Below are 12,132 nucleotides of genomic sequence, written 5' to 3'. Positions count from 1 at the left end.
CCCCTTTTTTTAAAGCTGGAGAAATGAAGGCATGGAGAATTCAGTTCAGGATGGCTCACAGGTCCAACCTGTGTGCCTGACATCCCTTCCAGCTTGTCCTTCTGTCTGCTAGGCACTGCTTGTCATTCCGAGTGCATCCACAGCTAAATGAGCACGATACGAGTGCTTTGTATGGGCATCAAGGAGAACAGACCATCATCTGCAGTCTAGACTGGTCCCTCCTCCTGCCCTCCCCACCATTCACAGGAAAATAGGGATGGAAAAATATATTCCTCTTGTTATTAATAGAAGTATCGCTTGTGCATGCATTAGAACTTGGAAGGGAAGGGGGAAAGGTCAAGCATCAAGAATCTGTGCTTAATGAAAGTGGGCTTGCTGTTGTTAAAAAAGCTGCACCGAGCCAGGCATCATTATCTTTTCTCTTATTGCCTGGACTGTTGGGAGAGCTGGTGCAGGACATGCCAGGAGTGAGGTGGGCACTGCCTGTCCCTGCACTGGCTCCCTGCACTGGGCACAAAGGGGGCACAGGGAGGGTCTCCCCTGCCCCCAGTGCCCCGAGATGCACAGCTGCTCTGCTGAGAGGTGTTAGTGCTGAGCTGAGCCAGCCCCTTGCCCTGAGATCACTGGGAAGGAAAGGATTTGTGAACTGGAGTCCCCCAGTCTCTGGAATGCAGCTGTTATCTCCTCCCAAGCGCTGATAATCGCCAGACGTTGCTTTCCCACACCCAGCACATCCAAAGGCACCTCCCCAGGGTTTTCCATGCCCTCCCCGTGCTCAGGTGGAAGGAGGATCAGGCTGTAACAGTGGCCAGGTTCTGACGAGGAGCAGGACAAGCGAGTCCCAGCAGAGTTCCTGTGCTCCCAGTCCCGCTGGAGCTGTGACAGGGCTGAGTGGTTACTCCCTGCACAGCTCCTGATTGCCTGGCACTCACAAACACCCTGAGCACAGCTGTGACAATCAAAAACCAGGAGTTAGAGCTCCTACGCTGGAGCCAGGAGGCAACCTGCAGCTCCTCTCCTGCCTCTGAGTCTGGAACAATGGATGCGCACACGCAGACAAGCTCTCCATCCAAAGAGGCCGAGGGTTAAATCCTTAATTAGCACATTTGGACGAGTCACCACAAATGAGATTAGCTCTCGTGCATGGCTGGGGAAGCTGCCTTGCCCCTGGACTGTGGAAGTGGTGGGCCCTCAAGCTGACCTTGGAATTCCCCCTTGGATGCTCATCTGCTTTGCTCTCACGGCACTGTCTTCCCCTGCTGCCTGCAGCGTCTCCTCGGGAGATAAGAGCCTGGTTTCCCTCCAGCCTGGTGCTAACACCAGCCACGGCGTGACCACGTCTGATACTGCACACAGTGAATAATTCCAGTTTGGAAAGGGACTTCCCAGCTAGCAGAGCATTCAGCATGGGAAAAGGGCAGGAACGGGTCTCTCTTAAGAGTACCTTGTTAGCCCAGGACACATCTGCTCCGTCTGCTGTGTTTCTGGAGCTGTGAGTGCCGTGCCTGCTGACAACCCCAGGTTTGGTGCTGTCAGCACTGCAGAGCTGCACGGAGCCAAGCTGCGTCCTGCTCTGCCCTGTGCCTCACCACACCCCAGCCCACCCACGGGCACCTGAGCACTCCTCACCGCTTGTCCTGGAGAGCAGCGTGCGTTCTGAACGTGCAGCGCTGCTGCGAGAGAGCCCTGGTGCTGCCCTGCAGGCTCGGCAGAGGCAGGGTTACAGCCACCCCTGCAGGCTCGGCAGAGGCAGGGTTACAGCCACCCCACCAGGGAGTGCTCGGGGCTGTGGGGACGAGCTCTGGAGTGCTGCTGTGGGGAGAGGTCATCCAAACGTCGCAGAAAGGAACTTAAATCAACCCTGCTCACCGTAATGACTCTGACTCTTCTGCAAGGGAAGCGAGGAAACCTCGTGAATCTCTAGACATCCAAAAGGCAATGATGTCACCAGCTGGGGGCTGGAAGATGGTTGTGGACACTGCACCTGCATCCACAGCCACAGGAAAGCATGTGGGACACACACCTGAGGAGGAGGAGGACAGCACCTCGATCCTGCCACATGGAAATCAGCCCCTGCTTCGTTACACGCTGGGGAAGGGACAAGAGATCTGTCACAGGTGGTGATGTTCTTAATTCTTCCTCTTGGCCTCGGGTTCTGGAAATGGTGTCACACCTCCTCACAGCCTGGCCCGTGTTCAGACACAGAGCTCGTGGTGCAAACATTTCGGGGGCAAATCTCAAGTAGCCACTTCCGTGCAGCCTGACCTTTCCCTCACACTCAGCAGAGGAAATGGGCTTTTTGAAGTTCTCAAAAGGAGCTGGCACCTTGCTTTTTGAGTGACATTCATCTGTAGGTAAATTGATTTAATAGCTTGTTAGAGTGCCAATTAGAACCAACAATAACTCAATTGACCTATAACTGCCTTGGCACCAACACAGCTTTCAAAAATAAGAGAAAGGAGGAAATCTCTGCTCTGGCAGAGATGAGAGCTTAGATAGTTGGTTTTGAGAGCAAACTGAGGGATTCATGAGCTTGCTAATGAGATGCTCATAACACATCAGAAACAAAGACAAATTTCAGCAGTTTCAAGCTGAAATGACACTATGTTATCTCCAGACAAAGATCACTCTTTTATCTGTAAAATAAATGGATTTCAGTGCAGCAGCAGTGACTCTGGAGCAGAAAAAACCTCGGTGCCACAGAAAGCACCAGCACAGCTACCTCACCAGAAAAACGCTGGATCAAAACCCCAAGTTTACCTCCTTAAAATAGTGCTGCAAAGTCCTACACTGACTCTGTGGATTTTACCCTTGAAACCATATTTTTCCTTCAAATAAAATCTGTTTCATTCTCCTGCAGTGGCGTGTGCTTCCAGACAGATTCATCACGGAGGACTGAGATCTTTCAAGTTTAAATATTAGAAAATGGGTAGCTTTCGTCTCAACATTGGCAGTGTCCAAGGAGAAGGAGAAGGATAATGTTGGAAGAGTTTTAAATTACTGGGAAAAATGATCCATTCTTAAGTCAGGAAGGGGATGGAGAAAACTGAGATTGTTGGAAGAGTCAGAAGGACAACAGCAACTACAAATATGCAGCAGGAGAAGGAACTGATTTGGAGAGACCCACCCAGAAAAAAAGCTGAAGGATAAGGAAGGATGGAGACTGGAACTGCACTGAGTAAATGCCAACCCAACACACTGGAACACTGCCAGGGGCGAGGGGGAGAGGCATTTCTGGAAACAAGGTGGAAATCAGTGATCAGATGAGAAGGAAGCTGGATACTGGGATCTAGGACTGGCTGGACAAGACACCTGCCACAAGGAGCCTGGAAAATGGAGGTGGCACTGGGGGGATGAGAAACACAAACTTCAAGTGAGAGATGGGGAAGACAAGAGGTTGGAGAGAGTGGGGCTGAAGGTGAGGAGGAGAACACAAGCAGGGAGTTTGCAGGAGGCAGAGAGTGTTTCCTGTGGAGCCTGGAGTAACCCTGGAGCGCGGTGCAGCGTCTTTCCTTTGCTGTAACTCCCTGCTACGGCCACTGCTTCATTCAGAGCAGAGGACAGTGCAGCACAGCCTTGAAAAGCTCCACACCTGCTAATGAACCCAGAGATATTATTGTGCCAAGGGGAGAGACTGAGCTGTTTTTAAAAGCCTAACAACTGTACAAACCACCACATTAAAAACCAGACTGCAAAGTCAAAAGCTCGGGGTAGGAAGCAGCAGACGGAGCTTGGCTGTGCTATGTTACAGTCACGACATGGATCAAAGCAGTGCTTCCCAGAGAATTCCTGCCTCCTTCAGGCTGCGAGGGAGGGCTTGGGACAGGCGTGTGCACGAGGAGATCTTCTATAGGAGCCCGTTTCTTGCCCAGCCTGGCAGGTTTGCAGGGGAAGAGATAAGGAACTGCGGGCTGGGCTGTGATGGCCAGGGCAGGTGAGCAGAGCCCAGAGCCTCCCCCTCTGCCAGAGAGCTCCTGCAGAAGTGTCAGGCAAGGAGCCCAATCCCGGACTGTAACTGGAATAATATCCCGAGATGATGTTGGGAGAGAACACGATGTCATTGTTTACAGCAGTGATTATTTTTTGCTATAACAACAGACAAACCAACAAGCAGCAGAGGCCTGGGAAGAGGGTGGGTGGGATGGGCCCATTTCCCAGTCTGGCTGCTCACGGAGCCAGCCTAAGGAATGGTCCAAAGCACAACGTGCCCAGTCCTCTCACAGCACCCATGGCTCCTCAGACAGACCCTCGGTAGCTCTGTGCCCTTCCCTTCTGAGCGCCAGGGATGGCCCGTTCCCTGCAGAGCCCCCAGGGCAGAGCTCTGACCGAGGCCATGCTGTGTGAGGCCTCCCGCTTCCACCACACCCACCTCGGGGGTGGTTCTACCTCAATCCCCACCGCCCTGTGCCACCTCGCTGTAACCTGGGGATGATATTCCCAATTTCCTTGCTGCCAGGAAGTGAAATGAGCACTTACTGTTAGCATAGTAAGTATTTTGTAAAGCAAGAGAAAATGAACCTTTTTTTTTTTCACATCAGGATCTGAGTAAGATACAATAAATAAGATACATTATCTTACAAGAAGAGATGGAGAAAATGTTAAATTGTTTTGCCCAAAGGAGCAGTCCCTGAGTGTACTGAGGGAGGAGCTTCTGTGGGAGAGACAATGTCTTCATCTATTGGCAGAGATTGGTATGAAGGGCCTGCCTTAAGTTTCTGCAAAAATTCTTAATCATAGCTCTTTGTTAAATCCCAGTGCTTGCTTTAGTATTTATTTATGTTATTTTGTCTCATTTTCTCCACGTGAAAATATCATAATAATAGTCCTAGAATGTTTTATCCCGGTGATGCACTGAGGTGCTGCCTCTACCAAGGCCTTCCTGTTTTCCAGCTCAGGCATGTGAACATGTTTCACACAAAAAGCTGTACTCCTACACGGCCTGTTTGGTGGGGATTATTCATCCTCTGCCTCCTGACCAGTGAGCTGGAGCACGAAGGCTGACTTGCCTATGGGCATGGGAAGTTTGGATGCAGGAGTTTCATTCCCTTAGGTCATGGTCACAAAGCCATGGGTCCTCTGCAGCCTGACTGAAAGTCCACTGAGGACAGCAGAGACCCAATCCATGTGTTCAGCAGCATTTGGATTCTCCTCCACATCACTCCTGGTTGGATCCCCTGGTTCTGCTCCAGCAAGCAGCCCTGGGAATTGGCCGGGAAGTTCTCCGCAGCAAAGGCAGTGGGATCTGTCTCCAATCTCCCCCTGCTAGCCCAAGGCAACACCATCACCACAAAGGGGATGAGAAGAGAGCCAAGCCCGGGAGGTGCCCCTCCAAACCCGGCTTGTCAGCACTTCCTGCTGGATTCCAACGCCAGGCACAGGTCCTGCCACCACAGCCACTGTTCCCTGCCCTTTCCCTGCCCCAGAATTCCCACTTGGAGCAAAGGGCGAGTCCTGGGATCGGTGTTTGGGCGTGGGCATGGAGGGAGGGCAGCACAAGGAGCAGCACTTGGGGCAGGAGATGGAGAAAAGGGCATCATTGCCTGAGGGCAGGGAGCAACCCCCAGCCAAGGGAGCTGCCAGAGTCAGCCAGCGCTGCTGGACTCTGCACAAACTGTTTACCCTTCTAAAGCACGGGGAAAGCTTCCCAGTGAGAACAGTGTGCACAGCCAGAGCAGCACTCGGAGAGGCACTGGAAATCAGGTCTGCTCAGGAGAGTGGGAAAGGCAAGCACACATCCCTCCCATTTCTGCTCCATCCCACAGTGCCACTGGGTTCAGTTCTTAGGACTATAATTAGTAAATCCCACTACTCCCCCCGAGAAGGGAGGCTGAGGGACATGGCAGCACGACGGGAAGCAGTGATTTTGTTCTTTCCCCTCACATCTCACACCTGAGCACCTGCTTTTTGCTGCCACAGAAACCTCCCCCAGGGTCCCAGCAGCCAGGGAGCTCTGGCAGAGGAAGCAAACGAAATAAAGGATCTGTTTGCACGCAAGTATTGCAAGCAATACCAGTGAAAAGAAGAAGTCTAAAATCTGTAGCTGGGTCTGCTCTCGAGTGGAACGTTTGCCATTGTTTTCAAAGAGACAGCAGCTTCTCTCCACTGTGAGGAAGTTAATAGATTACTGGGCAGTGAATAATGTGCAGTTCTATTTACATCCACTGCTGGGACTATTTTGGGCCCTCAGATAGTGTATCTGTTCTCAGGTCTTTCTAAAAGCAGCATGCTACACTTTTTTTGCAAGCAATTCTGGGCAGCAGCTACAGCCCATATGCTTCAGTCAGCTACAAACTAGACAGATCATTGTTTGTCTGGAATTTTTTTATTAAACCAATTGTACTGGATCAATGCTTCCTCTAAGCAGTAAAATACAATTCTGTCGACCCAGTGGAAGAGCTTTCAAAGTCACAGATAAATCTTGATCTAGGAAATACAGCGTGGCTCTGCACTGATGTGCAATCAACCACAGATGCAAATGAACTCCAGCTGCCAGCACACACATCTGCACCTCAGAATGGGAGCCAGCATTCTTAATTTCCATTAGAAATTGCTAAGACACCTTTTAAGCGCTTCTAGGACCAGCCCACTGCATTAGTCAGGAGTACTCAGGGGCACCGAGCTTGATTTTTATAAAGGTCATTTGATGTCTTTTCCCCTCACAATGGACTAAAAGCAGAGATCAACAGAGCCTGAATCTATATTAATTTGTTTTACTCTTGGAGGGTCATAGATTTGCCACTGGAATTAGCCCTATTAGATGCTAAAATGATAATTTAATGAGACAATGATGAAAGCCTCTGTTCTATTCTAAATCAGGAACTCCTCTCGAAGCAGAGCACGAAGGAGCAGCGACTCCGTGGAGTCGGAGAATCTCCCCAATGTCATTTCACAGCAGTGCATCGGCCTGGAGTGTTCCATGCAAACTTCCCAGCTCCAGCTGCTCGGAGCCGGCAGTCACGAGGGCTGGAGCCCCACCAGAGCCCGCCTGGAGAGCACCTCGCTCGCAGAGGGGAGGCAGCTTTCTCCAAAGGCACAGACAGCAAACTCGCCATCTAAACCTTTCCAAACTTGAAACTTGACCAGCAAACGCTGCTGCACAGCTCTGGTGCCAGCGAAGGGCAGGATCATGGAGCCTCCAAGATCCCGAGGCTCCGGGATCCGCGCCCGGCTGGAACACGGAGCAGTCAGGAATTGCACTGCGTAATTCCCCAAGCACACAACACCCTCCTTTGGGGCACGGATACAGCTCTTGCAAATATTTTGATAAGATCTGCTCTTTGGTGCAATCTGCTGCAATCCAGAGGTCAAAAAATGTTAGCCGTATTCACGGGAGGTGTTTCCAAGAGAGATGCTGTAGCTGAGGGAAGGAGGGAATACAGAGCCCCAACAGAAGGTGGGAAGGCTCCCACTCTTCCCCTTCAAGGCAGCCACTGTCCACAGGTCACTTTCTGTGGAAGCCCACGCATGTTCTCCAAGCAGCATTCCTATCCCATTCCTATCCTGCTGCAGGTGACCTAGAAACAGGGGTGAACAAAGCCTCCCTGGAAATATCCCCCCCTGAGCAGGCAGTGGTGCCTCCAGCTCCTCCCGGCCTCCTCACATGGCTCCAGACACTCACCCCACTGCCCCGGCCCAGGGTGACAGCAGGGTGACAGCAGGGTGACAGCAGGGACACGGCCGGTGCTGCTGGGCTGGACTGCTACGCCAGTTCAGAAGAAAACCAGCCCACCTGGAATGTGCCCCAGGTACAGACATCCAGCTCCCGTGCCTTCCCTCACAGATTCCCAGCTCCGTCAGGGCAGGTTCTTTTATTAACACCAGGAGTCCCCCGTGCACCCCCAGAGCTCTGCATGCACGAACAGCTTAGTGCCAGCGTCATCTGGCTTGGGGAGCCAAGGCTTGCCAGCAGCCTCCATTCCTTTGGGCAAGGCCAGGAGTGGCCCCATAGCCAAGCGCCTCAGGAATGAGAAGTTACCTCAGCACCTTGTGGAATAAGCACTGGTTCTGTAGGAACCTTGAAAACCCAAACTCTCCGGACCATCTCACCTTGGGCAAGGTGGTTACCTCAGCTCCTGCTGCTGAAGTTTGCCAGGCTGGAAACAGACACAGATATGGAAGAGAACAAACCCACTACAGAGATGGAAGGATATAGAAGCTGAGCACTGCTTTTGCATCAATCCAGACACAACCCAGAGACTAAACCCCAAATTTCCTGTGGGTGCGACACACAGAGCACGCCTTGCTGGAATAACCCAGGAAAACACAGTAGTTAAACTCCAGACTCATGGCAAATACTGCAAATACAGCTGAGAGTATGAAACTGGTTTTGTTCTTTTGAAAGCTGCTCATTCTCACAGTGTTCAGGAGCTATTACTTGGTCAGTCTCACTGGGAGGCAATTTCCTCCTGGTTCCAGTGTGGGATTGGGGAAGGCTGTGCTCGCAAGGACTCTGTATCACGCTGTAGCTGCTGGAAACCCTCCTAAGCTCAGTCAGCTGTGTGCTTGGGACACTTGAATGCACTGAATTTAAATGACAGTGCAGTCTTCCAACTCACAGAGCCTTCTAATAACATTTGTTAATCCAAGCAAATATCAAGGAATCTGGTCAGTGCCAGTGCTGAATCCGCTAAGCATGTGGGCTGCTTGCTAAATCCCTAATAGCTGGTGTCAAGAGGTTTCTGTCATTCCTGTCTTTGGGAGGCCAAATTCACCCCGAAACTCCTTCCTGCAATTATCTTGCTAACTGTATTTTTGGGAATCAAGCACGGTTCCTTGCAGAGTCCAGAATTCAATAAAATCACCTGGTGTGACAAAGATATGTTGGAATAATATTCTTCTCTGTGTGCTTTTAAATGTGAGATGTAAGCCCGTTGTAATTAAAGTTGAAGCAATAAACCCTAGCCATTGATTGCACTCAGTAATTAATTATTGATTGCAGTACTTTACCTACATATTGCAGAGGACAATTCACCTGTGCAGCAGATGATAGTTTGCTCAGAAATAACCAAACACAGCCCCTCTGCCATGCAGGACTTTACAGAAACCGGCTCCAGGGTTTCCGAGCTCATTTCCTTATTAACCTCCACGGAAATGCTGCTGTGGAGTGAGAGCAAGCCAGTACTTTGGTAAAGTCAGTGTTAACTATTCCCAATCCAAAATGATTTTGCAAATGAGGATGTGCAGATGCAAAGGAGGCTCCTTCTTCGTTAAGAACCCTGTTAATGAATGCTGCCATCCCCTGCACATCCCAATTCCTGACAAGCCATGCTGCAGTAAGATGCCTGCAGAGCAGCAACAGTAGCAACATCCCTGTCTAACTCTTGGGAAGGAGAAGGGAGAGGACTCGGAGGTGTGAAAATGAGAAGCATCAATCAGGCAGAGCATCCATGGAGATGTAGGACTAGTTAAGATCAGACACCATGCTTTTAGTCTAAGTTGTGCATCAGGTGGGAACAGTTTTTCCCCATTTACAATGAACTTCAAGAGAGCCTTTCCATTATAAAAAGCCAAAGACAACTGGTTTAAAAACAATTTAAAATTACTAATTGTGTGGGGACACTAAAATTAAGGTGAAATGTAAAGGAAACCTGCAGCTTGTTTGAGTGGAGCAGATCTTGGCTGTGTCCTCCAGCTCCTCTGACTAGGAAATGACCCAGGAAAGTTCTGTCGGGGTGGGTGCCCTGTGCAGGAGGTGGCATGGGAAGGGGCAGACCAGCTAGTTTGGAGTGGGCCGGGAAAGGGGGGGGGGTTGTACCTGAAGTCGCTGTAGGGATGGATGATCCAGAACCCGGCAGACTTAACCCTTTCCTGCTCCCTCTCCACGGCCTTCTGGCTGCCAAACATCCTCAAGGAGAATTTGTTGACCCCCGGCTGGAGCATGGCCCCGAACTGCCTCTGCATGAATCCGGCCTGGCCCAGCCTCTGCTCCTCATCTGGGGTGATCTGGTCGCACCCTCCAGCTCCCTCCACTTTGATGGAGGTCGAGGAGCAGGCCCGGGGGGGCGGCTGCTGGGGCTCTGGGGGGGAGGCGGGCGGTGGGGGCACGGGCAGCCCCTGCTCCAGCTCCCCGCTGCCGGGGGGGCTCTTGTCCTCCCCGGGAGAGGCCGGCTCCCCCTCGCCGCCGATGAGCCGCTTCTCCTCGGCCGCGTCGTGGAGGTGCCTGCTGGTGAGCGAGGACAGGCTCCCTTTGAAGCGGCGGCAGTCCCCGTTGGTGCTGGTCTTGGCGCCCTTGCCGCCGGCCTCCGTCTCCAGCAGGCCGGGGTCCCCCCCTCGGCCGGGGTCTCCCCCGAGGGCCCGGGTGCTCCCAGCAGAGGGCGAAGGCAGTGGCTTGAGCCTGATGCTTTTCCTGCGGGTGTCCTTGTCGCTGTCATCCTCCTCGTCCATGATCGACGCCTTGGGTCCGATCTGCTGGGGCAGGCTGTAGAGCCTCTTGCGCATGGAGGGGGGCAGCTTGTCCATGGCCGCCGCCGCTGCTGCTGCTGCTCGGGGACAGGGAGAGACTCCCCCTCTCTGCCCAGCGAGGGGAACCGGCACTGCCCCCAGGCCCCTGCCCCCGGCTCACGGGGCACGGGGGACCGGAGACTGGCGTGTCATCTCCTTACCGGGCTGTGGCATCCACAGGCTCTGCATCAAAACACAGGCTCTGCATCCAGAAGGGAAGGGAAGGAGGCGAAAAAAAAAAAAAAAAAGAGGGAAGGCAAAAAGCCCCCCCTTCTCCTCCGTTGTCCCGATTTGGCTACTTGCTGCTTGTCTCCCCTTGGTGAGTGTTACTGCAATCCCTGTCTGCTCAGATGCTGAGCACTGGGCAAGAAGTCTAGAGCAGAGCCACACACTTCTGGCTGGAAGGCGAGGGAGGGCGGCAGCGGCGGCAGCAGCCGCCTTGCCATGTTGGCTTCGAGATGCAAATGTGCCGTGGCTCCCGGCGGGCAGACATCATCCGGAAAGCGAAGCTCGAGCCTCAAACTCCTCAACCTGCCGGCCAATAACACAATGAACTGCAACCTGCAGCGGCCACTGCTTGCTTACATCACTGTCATCACTTATTCCTCATGCAGCCCCTGCTCCTGGGAATATTCATGAAGCGATCCCATTCTATTGGGTTGCCATAGGAGCGACTACAGCGCACAGGCTCTGCCTACCTGAGACAGCACCCGGGCTTCTTAAAGGGGCAACGCCCGGCAACCGCGGGGCTCTGCCGCCGCCACGGGCACCGCGCCCCGGGCGCTGCGGGCACCGCGCTGCGGGCACCGGGCAGCGCCGGACCCGGGCCCGCCCCGCGTTAGCGGCCGCGGCCGCCGGGCCGCCGCCAGCTTATAAATAGCAGCATCGTAAACATGACAAAGTAAATAAATAGGAGCGAGAATATTCCTTTTTCTCTCGGATGCGGGAGCTCCCTGCTCCGCCCGGAGGTGTGGCTGCTAGGGGCAGGTTTGCTTGTGAAGGCACGGGGGGTTTTGTGGGAAGGGGAGAACCCAAATCTAAAGGAAAACCAGCGGTTCACCTTGAAAATCTCACTTGCATGCAAAGCAGGGGCTCGGGGAGTGCCTGTGTTCCCTAGAAGTTTGCCTGCCGGGAACACGGTGCCTTTGCCCCCGCCTGCAGCGTCCCGGAGGTTTGGAAGGACCCTTTCTCGCTGGCTGTGTCGCTTCCCCGTTAGCCACGCTAACCGGCACTACTGCTCTCCTGCGGGGACGGCTCTGGAGAAGGCACTCAAACCCGAACAAATGAACGGCAGCAGCATCTGGGCGAGCTCCGCCGCCGGCCTGCGGGAGGCTGCGCTGGGCTGGCGCAGGCAGTGTGGGCTGCGGGGGCTCTCCCCGCGGCGGGGGAACCCCACTTCCCAGGGGGCTCCTGAGTCAGCACTGCCCGCGGCTCCCCGCCGAGGCTGCTCCCGGGAAAACAGCTCCGCCCGGGAATCCTGCCACCCCTCGCTGCTGCCCACAAGGCACCCACCTCCTGTAACAGAGGCCACGGCAGCGAGGGAAACGGCTACGATTAGGCGTTTCCCTACCTTTTTGATATTTGAGAGGGGTTTTTTGGAGAAAAAGAGGGAAAAAGATGGCAATCAGCCCTGCCTGTGCTTCTTTGGGAATGCCAGTTCATTCTGTTTAAAAAGTTCCTAGATTGATACAG

At 53.3% G+C, this 12,132-nt stretch overlaps 1 protein-coding gene across 1 annotated transcript in view; it reads right to left on the bottom strand.

Annotated features, from left to right (window-relative positions):
- HCN4 (hyperpolarization activated cyclic nucleotide gated potassium channel 4) overlaps nt 1-10,458 on the bottom strand; it is a 91,599-nt gene extending 81,141 nt beyond the window's left edge. The window contains exon 1 of the mRNA XM_069025777.1: nt 9,755-10,458. Coding sequence (XP_068881878.1) covers nt 9,755-10,458 — 704 coding nt within the window. The remainder of the gene's footprint in view (nt 1-9,754) is intronic.
- Nucleotides 10,459-12,132: the final 1,674 nt, after the last annotated feature.

The sequence above is a fragment of the Aphelocoma coerulescens genome, chromosome 10, assembly GCF_041296385.1.
Source record: "Aphelocoma coerulescens isolate FSJ_1873_10779 chromosome 10, UR_Acoe_1.0, whole genome shotgun sequence".
Taxonomy (NCBI): Eukaryota; Metazoa; Chordata; class Aves; order Passeriformes; family Corvidae; genus Aphelocoma; species Aphelocoma coerulescens.
This window is presented reverse-complemented; position numbering and strand designations above follow the sequence as displayed.